Here is a 24,489-nt window from a genome sequence, read left to right on the forward strand (position 1 = left end):
GTTATTATTAGTTACTTTTTTCTTTTATTGAATAATATTGTAACGGATAACTCACATCTTAAATCGACATGGGCGTACCCTGGGGTTCAAGGAGGGGCAGCTGCCCCCCTGGATTTTGTTTACCTCCCTACTAACTAGGTATCTACTGTTGTCTATAATTATGTTTATTTATTTGACTAGATACTATAAAACTTGATTGAGTTTCATGTTCAAAATACTTTTATCTACACCCATACAGTAAATCCTCAATTATGCGTTCAAAAACCATAGGTAATGACCAGCATTACGATATTGGATTCTATTATTAACACGGCTGCATCGTAATGGATCTGTATCGTAATAGGGGGGGGGGGGGGAGGGCGCCGCGACCACGTGCAGCGGGCGCAGCTCGTGGGGCAGACATACCTACCTAGTTCTCGTTAATGCAAGTCATTCTCAATGGTTCTTGAACACATGTCATGATAGAGGATTTAATGTATGGATATAGATAAAATATTTGATGCAGCTGTACGTAATCAGGCCTTAAAACACTCATGTGACCCTATTATGAAACTCGGCTACGCTTAAACCCACACTCGTGTTTTAAGGACCCCAATTACGATACAGTTGCATAAAATACTATTTCATCTTTCGATTTTAGTTATTTTATGAATACAATGATTTAGCAATATCTTTTCATTATAAACCTTATCCACTTTCCGTATTCAACCCCCCCCCCCCCCGATCATGCTGTGACATGTCATAAACATTTTGCTCTATTTACATAACTCGCCCCCGGCGTCGCCAACCGCCCACACCCTTCACACCAGCCCTGTCTAGGGTTGCCATATGAAAAATAAAATGTCCTGATAATCCTGACATTACCCAAAAAGTCCTGACAATTTGATAAATAATTGAAACCAAATACAAAAGTAGATCGTTACTAGAGTTTTAAGCAAACATTTATTTATTTATATCAAACATTTAAACAATGATACATATTGATTGAGATCTCTTTGTAATTTATCCTACGTTACTTAAATTGTTTTTAAATAAATATTAATGATTTTGTGAATTACTTACTATGTACTTACATTTTATGATTTCATTCATTATAACTGTGTAAACTTTGTAAATTTATTTATTATTGTTTCATTTAATGAGGTCATTTCTAAAAAAAAACCCTAACATTTACAAAGTCCGGCCGCAATCCTGGCAAAGGTTAAAAATCCTGACAGAACGAGTACTGTACTGACTTATGACAACCCCAGCCTCGTCAAGCTACAAGTGGGCCACAAACATCGACATACAAATCATGTACAGAATAAGTAACGCTTAATTAACCAAGGCTTCGTGCCGAATATAACTTATTAAGACTAAGTTACTCGTACAGAAATTTTCAAGGAATCCTACGTGCAGCATGCGATATTGACTATAATTTTTGCAAACAAAAAAGTACATTCTACAGCAAGACCATAAAATGTGCTTCTCCTATCACCATATTATGCACCAAGCAAATTCAAATTCAAAATTCGAATGATTTATTCAGTAAATAGGCCGCAATGGGCACTTTTACACGTCATTTTTTCACGCAGCACGGATTGCTGAGGACTTGGGTTCGATTCCCAGCGCTGGTCTCTTTTTCTGGTTTTTCTGTGCATCCATGTCTCAGTTCGTATTTTCGATACTATTTTTATTTCGTGTCGCGAAATGATGACAAACTGGTTTCGATTCCTGCTCCAGTTGCACTTTTCCAGTTTTTCAACATGTTCTATTCTCGGTATTGTTAGAATTTAGAAAGAAAAAACTTTCAAAGCAATGTAAACTAACGTGTCAGCGATTCATCATTCATTTTATTTTACTTACGTTATTCTGACCGTCTTCTTCTATTCCCTGGAGCTGTCAAACAAGTTTTCCGGATGCTAATCGCCGTAGCGACCCATCTCACTTTGAGAAACGTTTTTGTTTAAAATTACGGTTGTTACATTATTTTCTTGTGAATAAACCTTGTCTTTTCTCCGTCGCCGTTCAGTTTTTGCTTCTTGGGATTTTCTGTTTTGTGGTTATTTAATTGTATAAGAATGGTTTGAGTTTTATTTTAAACTTACTCGCGGCTTCGCAGAAAGTAGACTAGTTTTCTACACCGTGGGAATTACTATAATACATATTATGCATAAGGTACTATGCCGAATTTAAGTTTTAAGAATCTATCTAAGATGAAGTCATGGAATGCGTTGCGGGTCTCAGACACGTCCAAATCTGCCGAACAATTTGATAAATTATTAAAAATAAACATGCCAAATCATACCTTCAAAATTATTAAGACTATAACCCCCTGTTTCACCATCCGTTGGTTAAATTTATTTGACGGATAAATGTGACGTCGTCTCTGTTTGTTTTATTCGAATAGACGAAGACGGCATCACATAAAATAACAGTAACAGAACAATAAAGAAAATCAAAACGCTTATTCTATAAGTAGACCGCAAAATGCTCTTTTACATGTTTTTTTTTATACTTCCAGCTCATTTGGAAAGACCAAAAATAATGCGCTGCAAGAAATTTGGCAGGAAGTTCTTTTTTCAAACATTCTTTTTTTATAATCCGCAAAACTATTATAGCTAACAAAACAAAGTAAATTAGGGGATGTAGGGGGTCCCATATTTAAGTACGTGACTCTCAACATCATAAGAAATGGGATAAGCTTTGCCGATCATGATAAAATTTAAATAAACTATATCTACGTCCCATAGAGGTATAAAATGCTTCGACCGTCAAAGAAAAAAAACTAACGAAAGTAAATAAACACTTACGTATATCAATAGATTGCAATGTCATATAATAATAAAATCTAATATCAAATGTGCTAAGACTAATTTACGAAACGTAATGGATTACCTTTCCAATCCAATCGCAAAGAAAAATTTCCCAGCTGGGCTCTATATGCTTTGTCATAGCTGGGTATTACGTATTATACCAACACTATATCTTGATAACACCTACATACGTAAGAGCGAAAGTGAGTCTTCATTTCGGCCATAAGTAAATATTGAGAAGTATACACACACATTTTCAATATATTCCACGCACCATCCGATGCGGGAACTCTATCTCGCTCTGTCTTGTCTTGAGTCACAGTAAAATAGTTAGCAAAATTGGGCGCCAAAAGTACCAAATTTTTTAAATACTCTATATGTATAGTATCAAAATGGTCAGCAACAGCCTCTTGACGTCCACAACTCCCTTTCAGGCGCTAATCCTCATTCTAACGTCAAAAAATAACTATTTCAAAAAAAAATGATCCTATCTTATTTCTTTATTAATAAATTTATTTATTTATAAATTAACACCAAACTAATCAATGTTAAACTGATGAAACTAATGATTGAAATTATGAAATTATAGCTCGTAGAGTATGACCCTCTACTCTACGAGCTCATTCTCAAAGCTAGCAACACCGAGCACACATCCGTTGTCAAATAAAATGGATGGTTGTTACCGGAAAAGCGAGATATGGACCTCCGCAAAGTAAAGCCTAAATTAATCCATACCTCAATTGGTAATTAATTTAGTATTATTTAGTATTAAGTAGTTTGAATTCGGCGTTACCTTGCAGCTTTGCGGAGATCCATATCAATGAACTACATAAAAACAATTAATTTGCTCACCCGCGACAAAGCAAAGCAAAACAAAGCGGGTGAACAAAGTAATTGTATATTATTAAATATTATAATTTATGAATTTTTGGGTTATTTGCCATTTTTTTCATAAGAAAATCTAATTTTCAAAAATATTTGTTTCCGATTTCAATTCACAAGCACGAAAATGAGGCCCTAACCATATAACCTCGTTTACCTTCACATAATGGAGGCTTAAGTCAGTTCTACGCAATGTCGTGTATCTAAAGCCTTCGAGGTAATTGGCTGGAAACCAGATAGTGGGCTTACCGTGCCGGGAACTGGCTGCCGACCCTTGATTATTTATTACGATACGCTTAGATTAAGTATTAAAATTCAGAATATTTATTTAATTAACTAAAAGAATTTCTTTGCTCACCCTCGACCTTATGATAGCTAAGTCTATGTACAATATGCGTGTTCATGCAGTTCCTCCACCTCCACACTGTAAGAACACACACAAATCACACAAACCCATCTACCACCACCACCACTATAAACTGACGTGTTTCGAACTCAACCAGAGCTCATCTTCAGAGCAACACAACCGTACACCATGCTACCAGGTGTTAGACTCAAAAAAGGAAAGCCACGGAAAGAAGGTCGCGGGTGAGCAAATAAATTATTTTAGTTCATTGATATGGACCTCCGCAAACTAACGCCTGATTCAATAAATTATGTAGAGTGTTTATTTTTCTAGAAGAGAATATGTTTTGTTCCTTCTGATAATAAGCCCCCTCCTTTTACCCTTTTAATCCGTAGCTAAAATGGTTGCGAAGTAGCAAGGTAGAAGGTAGTAGTATGGTAGAGGTTAAAATATGTGTATTTAGACTCTACGATGATAAGGACCTCCGCAAAGTAACGTCTAAATCAATCAATAAATTAATTTCATAATGATAAGCAATGCAGCAAACCGGGCAAACCATATAAGTAAGTAGTGGTTCTTTCTTAAAAACTTTTTTTATTGTTTTGACAAGTCCTGGACTTAGACGCTTTAGGAAACCCTGGAAGACCCAATTTGACGTGTCAATAAGCACGAAATGTCTCACTATAAATGACAGATGTACAGACGTCAAACCTTTCAGATGAGGTGAACTGGGTTAGTGCAGTGCGACCATGCGTTAAGCTTTATCAGGACATTTTGTAATTGAGTTGTTTAGTTAATAAAAAAAATGTACTTAATCATTCGAAACATTTATTGATCCATATTTTTAAAAGATTTGCTGGTTCTTGACCTTCTTTAAAAGTCGTTAATATTTGGTTCTAGCCGTTGCCCGCGACTCCGACCGCGTAGTATTCGTTTATCGCTATCCCGCGAGAACTATGCAATTTTCCGGGATAAAAACTATTGTATGTCCTTTCCAGAGAATCAAACTATCTGCAAACTGAATATCAAATCAATCAAATCGGTTCAGCAGTTTAGATGTGATTGAGTAACAAACATCCAAACATCTGGAGAGGCCTATGTCCAGCAGTGGACTAAGATAGGCCGATGATAAAATATCGTGGGACAATTGACACCAATTGACCTAGTCCCCAACTAAGCAAAGCTTGTATAATGGATACTGGGCAACGGATAAACATAATTTATAAATAAATACATATTCAACGTCCAAGACCCGAGAACAAACATTCATCTCATCCATACAAATATCTGCCCCGGCCGCATTTCGAACCCGGAACCTCCCACTTCGTAGTCAGGTTCTCTAACCAATTGGCTATCTGGTCGTCAAAACCTCAACTTCCGTGACTAACGTGTTATTCCGGACTCCTAGCTATCTACATACCAAATTTCGTCCAAAATTCCGAGATTCCACAAACATTCCCGTAGGAATACCGAAAAATTACATCGTTACGTAAAAATCCACACGCTACGTTTCTAATCGTAACGGTTATAATGCAACCTTAACTAACCTTTGTAACTTTGGTAATGCAAAGTTTATATTTTTTTTTATGGTTGTTAAGTTTCTTAAATTTCAAATTATATGAGCAAGTTTCTTAAATTTTTATCTGCAAAATCCTTCTATAAAGTAATACTAAACTAAGATGGATTAAATTGGTAAAGACGCCCTCAAATTATAGCGTGACTAAAGGAAATAGGTATTAATGTCGAGAGATTTAGATTTCTTTTGTGAAAAAATAAAGTTCCTGTCATTTCCTCTTACCACAGACGATCTTTTTCAAAGCGCTAGTAATAAAAAAGGAATGTAAAAGAACCTTTGTCACCTTTGCGTTTCAGTAGACAGCTTAAACGTTTTGATTTTGTGATCTGTGAGTTCACGGGCACGTGGCATAGCGGTACAGCCAAATAAGATGAAATTTTATTGCATAAATTAGTTTCCTATAAAATTATTGAGTGAACGAGCGCGAAGCGCTAGCAATGCGTCTTCGTTTTAGCGTGGGTGAAATTGTTTTGAATGTTCTACTGCTCTCCTAACTAGGTCGCATTTCTCAATCAAATCTTATGTAATTTTGCGAGCAGGTTCGATAATTAAATTTTTTTTTGTCTATTCAGTTTTTGGAATTTTTCAAAATGACGGAGCCATGGGGGAAGAGAAAGAGATATTTTAGCCAGTTTGTAATACTTGCGAGGTCTACTCTACATACAGCTCACAGGGCCACTAGTTTCAAATATAGAGCTAGGTACTAAACCATAGACTAATGCGAGCAAAATCATTGAAGTTGGGGTTGTCATGATATTCATAAGTCATTTCAATCGATTTTGCTCGCATTTTAAGATCCCTGCTAATTAGCTTTCGCTGCCGTTAGATTATATTAGATCGGCTATGCAAGAGCAAAAAGCGATAAATACTTGTGTATGTATTTGGTATTTACGCATTACTTTAAAATGCAGTCAAAATATCTTTATTCAATTTAGGCTATAACAAGCACATAAGTGTTTTTTCATAATGTCAAAAAAACTACCACCGGTTCAGAACAACCTCTATTGAGTGAATCCGGCAAGAAACTCAACGAGGTATATGCTTTTTTTATTGCTTGTCCGAGATTTACAGTAACAAAAGGTCACCCTACTGCGAGCCTGGTAGCACTCTGCGACTCATCTGATTGCGGCGTCACTCAACCGGGCTGTGATTGGTCAGGATCGATGCCGGTCACAATCTCATTCACTCATTCAATACGGTCCCTGAAATATACGAGTATTGATGTTCTATCAATAAATTTTCTTATGGCTGGCTGTTTGTTTGAATAGAAATTGCTACCGGTCGATTTCATCCGATTGATTTTTAACAGGGCAACTCTGGAAGCTCCAGTCAGTTAATCCGTCTGTCTGTCCGTCCGCGGCTAAGCTCAGAGACCGTTAGTACCTACTAGAAAGCCTGTAATTTGGCATGACTATACATATCAGTTACGCCGACAGTGGTGAAATAAAAAAACAAAAACATTTTTTAGGGTACCTCCAATAGACGCCTAGTGATTTTTTTTCTCGACTAACCTTATAGTGTGGGGTATCGTTGGATAGGTCTTTTAAAAACATGGAGGGGTTGGCCATTGTTTTATAAACTTCAACTGCTAACTAAATCTAAGTGTACATAAATGGGTAGGTACACGTTATTGCTCAGGTTTTCATCCAACGTTAGTTTGCATTCGCGAGTACTTTTAAAGCTTACTCTCTTACTTATTTAAATACATACTACATATTATGTGCAACCTAATATGTGTATGTTCGTCAATATTACGTCGCTGCAAGTCTACATAATATAACTTTGGGCTACAACGCCTCGCCCGCGGCATTATCGAAGGCTCTTGTTGAATCCGAGACAAGAGAATCCTGTACTGTCGTTGAAATCGACAACCAAGACATATATCATAATAAAAATACATAATATTGAACTTGGCTCTCATTTCACATTTATGGTTTTAATGGGCTTAAATGTATTAGTTTCACTGACACTATGTACTATTAAGTTCTTTCTTTTGTATAACTACTAACCCCCTATGGATGCTGTTCAGAATAAAGAATATTTAATTTAATTTTAATTTAATAATTCCTGGCGAAAAAACGAAGTTTTATCTTAATATAACACGTCCACTTTTTAACAGACAGGCGCTTACATTTCCATTTGTCCGACCCTAAATCAATAAACGCTTGACCTCATTAATATTTAATCGTAGCACTTCGATCGATATCTCATATTATTCAAAACTAGCGTTTACCCGCGGCTTCGCACGCGTAAATCATTAGATACATTGTTATTTCGATATTTATTCCTATCCCGTGGGAATATCGGGAAAAAAGTATCCTATGTTTTAATCCAGGTTATAAACTAACTTTTTGGCCAAATTTCATTCAAATCTGTCCAGCCGTTTCAGCGTGAAGAAGTAACAAACATACTCACTCACTCACAAACTTTCACATTTATAATATTAGTAGGATAGGATTGGTCGGGTGCATGGTTCGAGTAAGTGCAACAGTAAAATGTTTTTTTTTATTCGACTGGATGGCAGGCACACGAGCAAGAAGGTATCCTGATGGTAAGAGATCACGACTGCCTATTTTTTACTAATTTGTGTGTGATTGGGATCTTAGAAACTGGTGGGTTTTCGGGGGGAATCTTTCTGGCTTGGTCTTATCGAGAAAACGCGTAACGTGTTTTCGAATTTAGAATCTTTTTATTTCGTTTTATCTAACGCGTCAGAGCGTTTTCACACTATCCGGTCCGATATCGGTAACGGACGACGACAGACGACATCCGATAGCCGACACCATGTGCTGCTTTCACATATTTCCGACAAAATCGTTCCGATACGGTCGGCTCAAAATGGCCGCCACGCATCGGGCTCTGCGCACACAGAGACAATTCAGATTTATCGTCCGACAGCCACGGGCGTCCGATGGTGCCGTTAACATATCGGTGTCGGCTCGATATCCGATATCGGGCCGAACAATGTGCAAGAAAGGTACATATTTAATTTTTTTTTTTTGCCCCGATATCGCATCGTCGTCCGATACCGATATCAGATCGGATAATGTTAAAAACGCTCTCATAAGTCCTCGTAATTTGATAACTCGGTTAAAAATGCTCTTTGGACGTTAAAATTAAGGTTCTTAAAAAGTACGAGTATCTCGTTCTAGTCGTTCTTTTCAAATGGCTCAAATATTAAGGTTCATAACAAAACGGCCTGTTTTAATGGAACTAAATTCGATAACCAGTTGAATTCGGTAATATTTGTCTTGTAACCCGGACATAACACGCACAAAGCTAACAGGAGCCAGGCGGGTACCGGACTCACAACGTAAGCCTTAGATTTGCGCTATCATTCCGGCTGGCTACGACGCTGGCCTTCAGTGAAGCGAATCTCTGATAACACAACTTTGGTAATACCTAGAATAAGTTTTTAGAAAAAAATACATTTGAGTGCATGCTTTTTTAATGTTCTTTTTACTAATTTATTGAATAAGGCGTCACTTTGCAAAGTCCATATCAATGAAATTATAACAATTACTTTGCTCACCCGCGACGTTACGATAGCTAGGTATGTCTGTCTATGCAACAATGCGTGTTCATGCTGTTCTTCACTGTAAGAACACACACTAACTCAACTATCATCACCACCATCACACAACACTGATGCGTTTCGAACTCAACCTGAGTTCATCTTCAGAACAACATAACCTTTCACCATGCTACCGTATGTTAGTTGTACCAAATGGATCAAATGAACTTGCAAGATTTTAACCAAACAAAAAACAATACAGGGTAAAATACGGTGGAATGTTGAAGACGATGTTAGCTCATGGTCAAAGTCCCGCTAGATGGCTCTTTTTTCAATATTATCTTTTAGTCTGATTTTTCGTAAATTGATTAAGTAATTATCCCATTACAAATTAGCTGCTGTAGCATCTCAGTGCAACCAATTTTTTGACCAAATTCTCGAAACTAAATATTGAGCCAATGCTGCGAACTAGTTGCTTTTGTTTAGCTGTCGTAATAGGACCTCATACACAAACACACACACACACACACGCGCGCGCGCTTAAATAGGCCCATACAAGGGATTTGTATGTCATATCATACTATTATGATGACATTCCAGTCGTATCAATCGCGTACCTACATATGTATATATTCAACTAACCGTCCCTTTTTAACTGACTCGCCCTGTCTGTTAGTTCGTGGCTTAGATTTAAAACATAATATTCACGGCGACAAACTGATAGAATAAAATGAAAAAAAAAAACAGTTACTTCTACTGTTACTGTAAAGTGTAAAGTGAGGATATTTATTTTTCTGTCTACCTCATGATGTACAATATCGTTGAATATGTGCAACACCAAGGGCTCTGAAAATTTTATTTCACCCGGACTTATTAGCGGGCATAGCGTTGAGGTTCCATAAATATTCACGCTAGTTAAAAGCAGTGTAATACCTCTTAAATAATGCCTAGCGTTCCCACTTTACCCCTTTAATAAATTATCTTCCAGCGTTTTCAGGACCTTTTAAATTATGATGGCAACGGAGTGAGGCAGTGAGTTATGAGGTTCCGCAAATCGGCTTACGCCTGTCAACAGTTTTTGACTTATTGGAAGAACTGTGGGGCGCGTAAATGGGAATCTCACCTGGCAATTTATTCAAAAGTGTCAAATATGACAGAAGACGAGATTGTTTTTAGTGTTCCGTTTTAGTTTCGCCGTGTCTGTCTCTCGTATGTCTCGGCATAGATCAGAGACTCTTAGTGATAGAAAACGGTAATTTGACACGGATCTACATAATAATCCCGCTGTTAAAATGCTGTTCAAGAAATATTCTTAAGTTAACTCTCTCGGGAACGTCTACGACCAACAGAATAAAATCCCCCGTGCCATTTTGCGCTACAATAAGCTCTCTGACACTGGCGGAAGAAGAAAGTATTAAACACCTCCTCGTACTCTAGTGGCCAATTTTACACCGGCCCTTTTGCATCCATCATTCAAGCATCGGCGTACTCATTAAATCTTAATCTTATCTTTCCATTAACATAATTTAGCAACAAAACCTCCCAGGGACAGTGATTAGCCAGAATTATAATTTAAGTAATCCCTTAATTGATTTAACGGCAGATGGTTGGAAGGTTACAGGAAATTTCAGCGATGGGAATTTTATGTTCATTATCTACAGTGTCCAGCCCCTAGTCCTCAATATTAGAATTTTATGTTTGTGACATAAAAACTTCTTCGTATTACGGCTTAATTATCACTGGCCGTCAAGATGCTTAATTTCATATTTATATGCTGTTGCCTGCGACCCCATCTACGTAGAATTCATTTATGGCTATCCCGCGAGAACTATTCAATTTTGCGGGATAAATGACTACGAACCGGAAGACGAAGTCTTAGCAGGCCTCCCACTAAGTGAACTGAAAACATCAAGTGAGTTGTGGGCAGCTGGTGAGTACAAGTGGCGAGTGGTCGTTCATTGTGGCGTTCTAAGGGGTAGGCATTTTTTCAACAGTGGACGTCTACCAGCTGATGATGATGAGTAAGGTACTCACACCTACTATGAAACTAAAGAATAAAATGGACTAGAACATAAGTCATTTTATTTCGCTTTCGCCTTGGTCTTTAATGCCTCACTTTATGTGCGTGTACTCGATTTCCAAGGACTCTTCTGAGCTTTATATCAAAGTTAAAATCAGGCTCGAAACTCCGAGTAAAACGAACTCTCATTTTAAAAGCAATTTCGTGATTCAGGTGATAAAGTTGCTAGTAACTTCGACGCAGTTAGAACCTTTTGATTTCCGACCTCAGATTCAACGTAGATAATTGCTTTAACGGTGAGATGGGCTCTCTTGATCGTCGCGACCTTGCGGTGGGGCCTTTGATAGTCCTTGAGAGCCCTATGTGCATAGGTAATGGGTGCCTGGAACTTTGGCCCCCAGTTTATAATTATCGGAGAAATGAGTTTTATCGCAGACACAGACACAGACAGATAGTCGAAAAGTCTTTATATTGATTTTTTAAGCCACGACGCAAAAAGACGGGTGTTATAAAGTTTGATGCTAATGTGGTTTTTGTTACCTGTAAGCGAGTTTCTTTGCGGTGGATCTTAGCTTTGTTTCATTAGAATTAGTTCAGCCGTATTTGGGATGACAATGTCGAGTTTTTAATTTTTTCTAAGTTGGTTAGGTAAGGTTAGGTTAGTTTGAATTGGACTGCCATATTTAAAACGGACGTTGCTTACATAATCACGATATTACAGTCCAACCAAATCCTAAAATAGGTAGCAAACAGAGCTCGAAAAGGGTGAGCTGTTTTGAGAGTTTGCATAACATGGACATTTTTGACATACCCTGTCATTAGAAAGTTATTTTCATGCTGTGTTCCAGTTAAGTCACTGGCTCATTATTTCAGTAATACAACCCTTCTAGCTTGAAGTAAAAAAATCCCAATAAATACTTTGTTACTGGAAGGCAAACTTTAAAAGCAATACATTACTCAGAAACACGTTGAACTAGTAACTAGCACCCACCCTGAAGCCAATAAGTCTAGGACTAGCGACTGGTACAATGCCAACATTGACTTAGGCCATCAAAGGACCGGTTGGCAACATTGTGTCAGTTACGCATAACAGGATAATATCCAAGTGCTGCTTAATGTAAGTACACTTGTACACTTGCTCACGATCGCGAAGGAAAATAAGGTATCCTAGTTGTATCATTTAGAAGAAACATTTAATAGAATTAGGCATCTAGTTTCCTGGGTAACAAAATAGGTATTCTGGGTACCTACTTAGTCCTTGAGTTAGATTATTAGAAAATCTTGGATTGGGCAAGTATTTTTTCTTTTGTCAATAAACAAAATTACAACGACGCAACGCGTCAACGTTCGGGAGTGGGGGCGCGTGACGTCACGCGGAACTGTAACTGTCTTTATCTTAATTTTTTTTAATTGACATAAGAAAAAAAAACATGTCCAAGATTTTTTGATGGTCTAACTGACGGAATATTTAATGAGGGTTAAAAGACAGGCGAAACATCGCTAGATGGCGTTAGTATCGTGAGGTTTTTTGACGTTACGGTCTTGCTTGCAATGAGGGCTATCGCGTATGAATTCGCCACTAGGGGCGCTAGTGTAGCGTGAGGTCTCCGAAATGTCAAATCTCATTAGTTTTTGGGTGAGCTACGCGGGTTTATTTATAATAAGAATAATTTTGTGAATATTTTGCAATATCTGAAATTAGTTATGGCAAATATGCGTTCCGGGGCAATGAATGTCTGTGTTTTGAGACAGTTTTGTCTTTCGGAAACCTTTGTCCTCCCTTTTTTCCGAACAAAACGGGGACTATGCAACACTGTGGCATGCTCGATATTTTTATGGTACGGTTTTAAAGTGTATTAAATGTAATGTACATCAGAATGTAAATAAACTTTTCCGAACCGAAAATTTTCCAAGCCGAGATTAGGTATATAAAACAATCGAACAACTCGAAAATGCTCGAATAAATCCTTTCGCCGTGATGGATACGTAAATTTTAAAGCTCTCAAACAAATTGGAATCGATTTAAATGGGATACTAGGCTCGTAAGTACGGTTCTAGAATGTTCCACGTTGCGATAGGGCTGGTTTTTCGGTGTGCCCGTATTCTATTGTTTATGCAAACATTGATGAAATGATAGTCTGCGAATGACACAGAGTGACGTGTAAAGTAGTCTGACATTGTGTTAAGCGAGCGAATGCAAATGAAATGTTTTAAAATTGTTTCAACTCGTCAACGCTTTATCTGGCTGATTGTTGTGTAAGCCCAATGCTCACGGAAGACATTTTATTAATAGGTATTTTAAAGCGATAAACAATATTGTTCATTTATTTCCTGTTGCTTCTTCCTCAGTATTGACAGTATGGACAGCTCCAACGGATAGATAGATTTCGATAGGTATGTTTTTTTTCAAGTGAAAGCGTGGTTGTGTCTTGGTGGTTTTTAGCTAAGTTTTACTAAAACCAGTTCAATCGCTTTCGAGATATTGAACTTTGAAATTACAATGTTGGGGGGTTTTTTAACTAATTTAATTTCGCTATAAACTATGGGATACTTCTCTGTTAATCAATGTGGTCATATCGAAAATACAAACTGAAATATAGATGCATAAAAAAACCAGAAAAATAAGACCAGCGCTGGGAATCGAACCCAGGTCTTCGGCATTCCGTGGCACGTGCTATACCACTACACCACTACTGGACCCCACTGGATTCCCAGCGCTGGTCTTATTTTGGACCAGTGGTGGTGTAGTGGTATAGCACGTGGCACGGAATGCCAAGGACCTGGGTTCAATTCTCAGCGCTGGTCTTATTTTTCTGGTTTTTCTATGCATCTATATTTCAGTTTGTATTTTCGATATGGGTTTTACGGGATGACCGTAAAAGTAGCAAAAAATTTGGAATTGAAATAAAAAAAAATCAAAAAGATTCCAAAAAACCGATCAATGTGGTCGTTCACATTCGTAGGCCAAGTAAGTAAGGCGAGTTTCTGAAATGAAAGTAAATATTTTTTATTTTGTTTCAGAACTGAAATATGCGTTTGGTGATGCCGGGATGCATCGCGGACGCGCGCTCGATGCCCTGGCTGCGGGTCTTGGGTCTGGCCATCACCATGGCAGCTTACCTCACGCTCGGTAAGTCATCAACATAACCCCACCTTCTGAAAGTTGCACCAGTGCCCCGTCAGAAAGAAACGACCAAATAGTGAATGCCATTGCTAACTAAAAAATGATTATTTCTGGATAAAGTAGAGGAGACTCGTCTGGGCGATCCTGGCTGACCTATTGTCACCAGATTTACACAAATTACAAGTCAATCAGACCACTGCACTGGTAATGGGTCAAATTTACCTTGCAAGATTTAACCCGTACCTAGGTACCATCAACCAAATAAGTGGTCTATCAATTTTTAAACAAGTTCCTATCAAACGAATATGTCGCTAAAGTCGAACTTTCAAGTTGACAGACACGTCTTTTGGCATTATTGTTTTATGACATGCAAACGATTATCAACTTTAGGGTGGTAGACCACATATTTGGCTGATGGTAAATATATTGCAAGTTAAATAAAAGCTTGTAATTAGTTGAACCGTTAAACATAAAACGTATTACCTAATCATTTTAATAGAAGCATTACGGGCTATTAAAATCACCTAGTGTTCTTTCAAAGCACTAGACAGCCTTCAATATCGTGTTTAGTCAATAGCGTGTTTTCTTAGAATTCTGAATAACATGAAGAGAAGAGATTAAGTTTCAAAGGGACTAAAATAATTTAAAGGTTCGGCGGTATTTAACGGTTTTCTCCTCAAATCGGGGTTTTAATTTGAGCTGTATTTGCGAAGGTTTCCGTCACTCGGCGACGAGATAGTAGAGCATTCTGAGAGAAGGCCTGTGTTCAGCAGGTTTAGCAGTGGAACGTATATAGGCTGGGATGGTAAAAAAATTACTTACCGCTCTTTTCTCTGCCACCCAAGTTTCGCAGATTTTTAAAACTTTCTGTTTTCCATTCCGTCTGGAAGTGTTATAAATCGTTGTGACGAAGGCCGCTTTTTGCAGGTTTTTGTGAGACGTGACCGGACTAGAGTGGCCATTTTCTTTGGACCCAATCTTTTTTTCTGGGATTAATTTTTATGTTATATCTACTTACTCGGAATCAGGAGTACTATCGATTTTAATAGGTGAAAAAAGTGTCCCAAGTTTTGCACATATTTTTTGTAATTCCGTTCCGTTACTCTCATACAAGAAGGGAAAGGTAACAGAACAGAATATAAAATTTTTGGACACTTTTTTTCAAAATCCCAGAAAAAAGTTTGGTTAAGTACAACTTTTAAGAGAATAGCCCAGAGACTGCAAGGTTAGGACTGTTTTGTGATAACGCTCTTAGGTCGAAGTGGTTCCTAAAAAAGCGTTTACTTATCTGTAACAGCTTTTGGAATGGAATTAACAAGAATACTATATGTGTACAATACAATGACTCTTTATTGTACACCATAAATAGTAGGTAAGCGATACAAAAACAGGCACGCAGAGTGAAAAAAATATAAGATAAACAATAAAGAGGAATTAAAAAGAATCGACTCTGCGGAGTTGCTAACTTTGTCCGATTGGATCGAGCGGCTCGGTTCACTCTTTTCGCTTTCGTTAAATCACATCGGATCGGATCGGATATGATCGGTCGGACGCTGAGCCGGTATGCCGGTAGTAAATCCGAATTGAGTTACAGATTCAAAATAACTGGTCACTGGCGAATCGGTACCTAATTCAGTGCCTCGGTACCTTAGAGCAACACGGGCTTCCTACGGTAGGAAGCTTGGTAGCGAATCGATCGGACGGAGTCAGCTATCGGACTGAGCGGAATCACTTCGCTACACAAATTTATGATCGCTCGAAAGAACCAGATTAACTCATTTAAAGGAGTTGGAATCTTCAAGCGGAGTCGGTTCCGAAATCGCAGCTGAATTTAGTGAATCAGATCACATCTCAAAGTCGTTAGTACCTATTCTGATATTGTTTCCTTTAATCGCAGTTTAAAACTTCAAGAAAAATAGTGCAAGAGTGTGAAGCTGTAAATGGAAGCCGGAACTCGCACGTTTTTCCGGACAAGTGTTCTAAATAAATAAATAAATATCATGGGACACTTGACACCAATTGACCTAGTCCCAAACTAAGCAAAGCTTGTACTATGGATACTAGGCAACGGATAAACATACTTATATAGATAAATACATACTTAAATACATATTAAACATCCAAGACCCGAGAACAAACATTCGTGTTATTCACACAAATATCTGCCCCGGCCGGGATTCGAACCCAGGACCTCAAGCTTCGTAGTCAGGTGCTCTAACCACTTAGCCATCCGGTCGTCAAAGGTCGTTAGACGAGTAGCCTGAATAGCTCAAATACAAGTACCAAATACTAGGGCTACTACGAAATTCGAAGATCGAAGTCCCTCTCACTCGTATTTAATATAATAATATTAGCGTCAGCGCGACGGTGAGATACGAAGTTCGAACTTTGCACTTCGTAGTTAGTATAGGGCCAGGGAGGCTACTACGAAATTCGAAAATCGAAGTTCGTATCGTACCGTCCCTCTCACTCTCGTAATAAACGACATAAGCATCAGCGGGACGGTACGACACGAACTTCGATTTTCGAATTCCGTAGTAGCCCTCCAGATTGTTTCGCAGTTTGACAGACCCAACTTCTTCAACTTGACTTATTCATCGAACTGTCTTAAACTTTTTCCTCATTAACACCGACTTTTATTCAGCCGGTAAATCTATATAAATAAAAATGAGTCGCAAAATGTGTTGCTAAGCGCAAAAGTCGGGAACGGCTGGACCGATTTCGCTTATTCTTATTTTGTTGTGTTCGTTATTGTCAGGAGAAGGTTTTTATGGAAGAAAACTTGGAAAAATTACAACGGGGGCGAAGCCGCGGGCAACAGCTAGTATATAATATTTAAAGTACTCTTAATATAATTTCTTGGTAATCGAATGTCGTTCCGCCTACACTACGGACGGACTACACTATGGACTTTATCTGCTGCTAAGTCTCATAATATAAATGTTAAATCACACGCAAAAGAAATGAAAACTAAAAATGTTATTGTTACAATAATGTGGGATGAGTGGAAAGTAGCGTAGGGTAAAACCTCCAGTGAATGAACACTTAAGAAACTTTTCTACTTTGAAAAATCACTACTCTGTACTTATTAATAATTGTAATGGTTTTATGTAATTTAATCAATCGTTATTTAATAAACAAGAATTTAATTTCTGCGATTTTTTATTACGTGTATAGTTTTTGAGTTATGGAAGAATTTATAAAAAAGTACCCAAAAACCTAGTAAATGAACGAAAAAGTTAATGAATGAACAGAGTAAAACCCAGTGAATGAACATTATTTAGTTAGTTTTAATCAACATTTAGAAAAGCATTTTTAACATAAAACGAAGTCTTCTTCTTCAGTTCATCATCCCAGCCTATATAAGTCCACTGCTGGGCACAGGCCTCCTCTCAGAACAAGAGGGCTCAGTTATTATTATATAAAATCTTGAGGTAGGTACAGCACCTTCAGTATTCCAATTTTGTTTCTGTATTACAAAAATATATATATAATTCTATTAAAGTAGGTACAAATTAAGCACCTTAATATCTTGATTAATTTACTTTTTTTAAAAACTCGTACCTCAAAATAGATAATTTTTCCGAGTGAACTTTATAGACGTTATATCAAGGTTCAATTTTGTTGACATATTGATTTTAGATAAGTACGAGATTTTTTCAGTGACGATAATCCGAGCTTTATAATAAAACTTAATAAATAACAAACATTAAACTCCATTGATACTCGTATTCTAATCAGTCTGTAATCAGTCTCTAATTAGTTAAAAGTATCATCATTTGGGACAAAAAAATCTTAACAACCCAATTTTTAATTATAGATTGTGGCTAATAACAATAAGCAACTTACTACAAGCAAAATCTACATCATTTTTTAATCATTTTTAATTATATAAAAATAAAAATCGTTCAAAATAAATCAATAAAACAAAAAATATATATTTATATAGTAATTCATGACAAATAAAAGGTACACATTAACTGAACAATTGTTTTAACTGTCCTATTTCCTTCCTCGCAATCCTTATTTTCTCCTCGACGTGTCTATCCACCCTCGTTGTACCGGCTCGGGTGACTATATGAACGTCTTGGGTAAAATGGCTTGTTTTATGCTCTTGTTGTACAATCTAATATTATTAAAAAGTCCAATTTAGGAAGTAAAACTATCGTGCATTTCGATCACGTCCATCGTTACCTACGTTGTTCATACATAGGGTTAGTAGGTATCTAGTAAATGAACAAAGCCAAATTTCTATAGTCCATTTACTAGATTTTTCATTCCTATGAATGAACACGTAGTGTCCCAATACTAGTTCAAAGAAACAGAATCGTTTTCTATGCAGAATCTGAAAACACAACCGTAATACGATTACGTTAACATTTAATTTTAGGAAAAAAAGTATATTGAGCCGACACCACACGTTTTAGAACATTTGATAAGCCAGTAATGGAACACCTAAAAATATCAACTTAACCGCAAAATAAGCCACTAAAGAGTACCTACAATTATAGAAGATTTAACTCTTAATCTAACCAATAGCTAAACTTTATAGTGATATACATGAAATAAGCAGTTCAAATGTTACTCCAAACATGCACTGTTCTTAATTGGGATCTAATTTTTCCATACAAAACTTCAAAAGCAGAAATACGTGAATTTCAAACGCCTGCCATGTTGAAATTGGTCGAAAATAAATTTACCGATTGTTGCCATTGCATAGAAAATCGAGTTGCCGGTAAGAAAAAAAATACGACAGTTGGTGGAAATGGCTATACTGCTTATTTTAGGCAAAAAACGTGATTTTGTTCATTCAATGGGGGGGGTTCATTCACTGGAGGGTTTACCCTACTTACTAGCATTGACGTATGATATGACAAGTGTAAAAGACAGAATGAGATGTGAGGGACGAAGAGAAACGAAGTGCAAAATTCCTACTTCTTATCTTGCCGTCCCGCTGATGCTTATATTATTTAATACGAGAGTAAAAGGGACGGTACGATACGAACTTCGATTTCCGAATTTCGTAGTGGACCCCACGCTACATCTTTTTTAGCAGCAGGGCTCTACTGACACCGGATATTTATAGATAACTACAAATGTGTACGAACCCCTCGGTGCGCGAGTCCGATTCTCACTTATGTCTGCACGGCGTCAAATTAAGTGCTTATCGTATCGAAGTTCCATCCAATCCCCGAGGACTTACTTCTCGACTTCCAACTATGTTACTGAAATTTGTGGAGTTCTAACTATAATTAAATTAATTAAGCTGTACACTAATAAATAGTTTCTTTGCTTAACTTCGCGAAGTTAAAATAAAGGGTCTAATTACAGGCATAAACTTAAAGTTGTGAACGTATTGTTTGTCTTAATTTTAATTTATTGTTGTAAAGAGTTTTAATTTTCTTAGAAGTTTTTAGGGCGCTGGCAGAACTGGACAATGATCTTTGTGCCTTTCACTGTGATCATCACCATCATCGTCATCACAAACATCATTGATGAGGATCTTTAGTTTGTCCTGCAGATATGTAGGTTTAAAAAAGTGAAAGTAGAAAGTGCCACCATTTTCGAAATATTACTATTACCTATATAGTATATATTTTTTGTTAAAATGTGTGTGTGTGTGTGTGTCTATTCTTCTTATTAGCACTTTAAAAGTTTAACTAAATTCACAATGCAATGTTTCCATAATTTTCTATTAGTTTAATATGGTGTAGCGTATAGGTAAATACTAGTTTACCTTGCCTACAATAATTAATAGAACAGTAAAAATGTGGTATATTAAAAAAATATGCAAAATGATGTCACCCGCAGAAGTTAAAACTGTGTCGCGGTTAGCAACACCCCTTCCGTAAACAAAATTATTAAGTTCCAAAACCAATACAAAAACATTAACTAAAATTGAATTACATTAAAGAATATATCGAGTATCGTGTAAATATAAAAATCTACGCAGACGAAGTCGCGGGCAAAAGCTAGTTAAAGTATAAAACTATACTGTATTACGAAGATAACAAAACAATACGCTTGTCGTAACTATTTCTTGTAAAGCGCGTCACACACTAAGCAGATACGATAAGATATCTGTATCTGAACGCTTATCTGTCAATATCGCTCCCTATACAATTCAATGAGCTAACACACAGCGCAGATAACTTATATTTTATCGTGAAGTATCTGTGGGCACCGACATATATCGAAAGATGGCAAAGATATTATCTGCGTATATAAATTATAAATATGGTATAGTATTTTATCAGCAGATAGATACAGGTTGATGTGAGAGCCCCGCTGCACGAGAGTAAATCTAGAAGAGATAAACACAAAAACATCCTGTATAAACAATCCGCGCCAAAAAACAAGTCTACTCAGTTTGAAGGATTTAGACTGAATGTATCGTCTCGTATATTATCGTATCTGCGTAGTGTGTGATAGTTTCAGATCATTAAGTTATTATACGCAGATAAAATATTATCGTATCTGCGTAGTGTGTGACACGCTTAAGAAAAAGAATTCGGGCAAAACTGCTTCGCAGCTTATGAATAAATACGACTTAATTTATGAACAGAGAAAGAATAAAAGCTGCCCCAACCCTCAAAGTTATCCGTTACCTGGCCCAGCTGTGCCTCAAAGTTAGAGGGCAGTTGGTAACTTGACAACAGTACGAAATCGATTGTTTGATTATTCAAATTTAGTTATTGTTCAACGAATCCAACCCAATGGTTTGAAACAGGATGAGCGTGTTTGGATATTCAGATTTTGACCTTATTCCTATTCCTGCATAATTTTGAGATGGGTTTTGTTAGGTAACTTGAGAGTTCGCGATATTTTAAAATAAAAATAGTACTAGTTATGGACTGCATAGTCTGTTTTCATCGTCAATGACAAAATGCTTAACTGATTACCTAACTAGGTGTTTAGCGGTTTATCAAAAATAAATATTTAAAATTTTTGGTATAGTTAAAAAAACATGTTTTAATGTGAAACCATGGTATAACTGCCGTGCAGCCTCATTAGTTCCTGAATTTGGTTCCGTGGACTTGGAAGTTTAAATAAAATAAATAAAAATAAATATCATGGGGCACTTTACACCAATTGACCTAGTCCCAAACTAAGCAAAGCTTGTACTATGGATACTGGGCAACGGATAAACATATATACTAAATATATACATAAATAGATATTTAAATGCATATTAAACACCCAAGACCCGAGAATAAACATTCGTATTATTCATTCAAATATCTGCCCCGGCCGGGAATCGAACCCGGGACCTCAAGCTTCATAGTCAGGTTCTCTAACCACTAGGCCATCCAGTTTGATAGTTTAACTGCTCTTAGGGCAGTAGACTTGAAGTATTTGGATTTACTTTCAGTTTATATGTACCTCCACGCGTTCCTGAGAAAATAGTCTTGATAGACAGACTGACATATGGACAGACGGAGAGACAGATAGTCAGACGGACATCAAAGTGGTCGTATAAGCGTTCCGTTTTTGCCAACTGAGGTACAGAACCCTAGAAACAATTATTAACTGTGTAAAACAGATAACAACATGACAATACACAAACAACACTTCCGAATCCTAATGGGACGAAATGGAATGACTGTTGCGTTCGTTCACTCGCCCGGGCCGGGCATTTGACAATAATTGAATGCCTGGTACCCCGAAATCCAGTTCGCGCGATGACATGCGCCATCTGTCATACAGTTTGCGACAGTTGCTATTCTGATACGTTATCAATCATAACGATATTGCGGAGGCCGATGGAGACCGCATCTCGGCAAACGCAGTATAGGACGCCCTTCGGCCAGGTGGAGTGACGATTTGCGAAAAGCTGATATAATATAGAAGCAGGATGCATCGAGTCGAGGACAGGGTGCATGGCGCTCCTGGTTCGAGCGAGGGTCACCGACGGTGCTGGCTGAAAGTCAGCGCTGTGGTGTTTTAACGCCTCAGCATTATGCTGAGCGGTGTCCGATTCGCAACCGCAATGACACATACTATCATTCGTGTGTTATCTTGTGTTGTTGTGAATAAATGCATTTTCTTTCTTTCATTCTTTCTTCTCATTGGGTGAGTGTTATGTCCATCAGGGGACTGCTATAGGCTAATGATGATCATAACGATTATCAACTCTCGCCGAAAGACTTTACTTACTGTTCTCTGTCTGTGTTCTGTTTCCGAGTAAAGAGAGGCAAAGAGCCCGTGAAGTTTTTAAGTACGTGCTACCTGCGTGCTCCTGTTATTTTAATTACGGCCTAATCATCACTTTGTTTATTTTCAAGTATACTTTATTACGTTAATGGCTTCTGAGACTGAGTGTTAAAAATTCCCTTGGGTCGTTCCACTTTTTAGTGCCTAAAATAGAGATAAACGAAAATTTATAAACACATTTACATAATTGCAGATGTCTCGAGATACTTTTCTAAAACTTAATTTTCACGCAGTTGTAGTACAGTGAGCTACCAAACATTATTTTTTATATTCTTAGTACACATATTTTGATAAATGTTATTTGGATGTACGTATGCCATTCTGTATGCCAATGATATTATCTACCAATTAAAGAGTATGAATATGAGTACTATGTGAGTTTTTATTCAACTTTTTTTTGTTGCCATAAATAAAGAATTTGATAAATTTAAAATATCTTCGTATATAAATGATTGACGCAGAATTGGGGACTTATCTGAAAATCGAAAATTAATATATCGACGCTTGAAAGGAGAAATTGACTAAGCGAATTTTACCTTGGTACCTTAAAAAAATGTCGCTTAGTCAAAAATCTCCTTTCAAGCGTCGATGTTAAAAAGTTGACGGTCAAAATATCGAAAAGAAAAAAGGTTAGGTTAGGTTCGATATTTTGACCGTCGATATTTTAACTATCCATATTTCAATTTTCGATATTCAGATTGCTCGCAGAATTACCTATACAACACCTGCGCCTAAATTGCTTCAGGCAAGAGCATTTAAATTTAAATTGCCTCTTTTAATCGTCGTTCTTAAAGGTTCTATATGCAAATAAGTTTATTAAATTTTTATTTACAATATTAGAATTTTTTCATCATATTCTGTAACAAATATATAAAAAAATAGTTAAAATAAACTCATCAGGTCAGGTCATGGTTCAATTTGTTGGACTGTATAGTCGAACAACTTCTTTCTTAACAAAAGTATGAGATGTCAACATGACATTAGCAGCAGTAAGGTTCCACCCTGGGTCATAATTCAATGAGGGCTATCGTTTTTTGTCTCACTAGATGGCGCACTGTTGCGTGAGGTTTTTCAGTATGGCTTTCAAAGTCTGTTATTACGGGCGTGAAAACAAAGTTTAGATTAAAATCATATTTAATACACCTTAAAACCGTACCATAAAAATATCGAGCATGCCACAGTGTTCCATAGTCCCCGTTTTGTTCGAAAAAAAGGAGGACAAAGGTTTCCGAAAGTCAAAACTGTGTCAAAACACAGACATTCATTGCCCCGGAACGCATATTTGCCATAATTAATTTCAGATATTGCAAAATATTCACAAAATTATTCTAATTATAAATAAACCCGCGTAGCTCACCCAAAAACTACGAGATTTGACATTTCGGAGACCTCACTCTACACTAGCGCCTCTAGCGGCGAATTCATACGCGATAGCCCTCATTTGTTCGACTGTACCTACTTACTTATAACTTGATTTAAAAAAAAACATGTTTTAACGTTTAAAAATGCTGCATGCTCCTGTATTAAAAGTCATAGCAATGTCAACTTTGTTTGTCTAACATGTGAGTAAGAGAGGGACACCAATAGTTGCCGGCCATAAATTGCAGTGAAAATATGGCGCGTCTAGGAGCCCCTTTAGTAAATGTCTGAACGCTAAATGTAGAAGCATGAAACTTTTTAAGTGTTCTTGTTCTTCATTCACTGCCGCTGTGTAATTATTTAGGAATCCCATGGGAATCTAGTAAAATCCCGGAAATCCAATTCAATTACCGAATCTAATGGTTTACACGCACGGAGCCGCTATACAGGGTGGCTACTACGAAATTCGAAAATCGAAGTTCGTATCGTATCATCCCTCTCACTCTCGTATTAAATAATATTAGCATCAGCGGGACGGCAAGATACGACGATCGACATTTTGCATAGGGCCTGTAGGGCTACTACGAAACTCGAAACTCGAAGTTCGTGTCGTGCGGTCCCTCTGACACTTATACTGTTTAATACGAGAGCGAGAGTGA

General features: G+C 37.2%; 1 protein-coding gene across 1 annotated transcript in view; it reads left to right on the top strand.

The window, feature by feature from the left end:
* LOC141436383 (potassium channel subfamily K member 6-like) overlaps nt 1-24,489 on the top strand; it is an 86,525-nt gene that overhangs the window by 32,478 nt on the left and 29,558 nt on the right. Inside the window, exon 2 of the mRNA XM_074099334.1 lies at nt 14,155-14,263. Coding sequence (XP_073955435.1) covers nt 14,164-14,263 — 100 coding nt within the window. The 5' untranslated portion in view covers nt 14,155-14,163. The remainder of the gene's footprint in view (nt 1-14,154; nt 14,264-24,489) is intronic.

This window comes from Choristoneura fumiferana, chromosome 16 (assembly GCF_025370935.1).
Source record: "Choristoneura fumiferana chromosome 16, NRCan_CFum_1, whole genome shotgun sequence".
NCBI classification, from domain to species: domain Eukaryota; kingdom Metazoa; phylum Arthropoda; class Insecta; order Lepidoptera; family Tortricidae; genus Choristoneura; species Choristoneura fumiferana.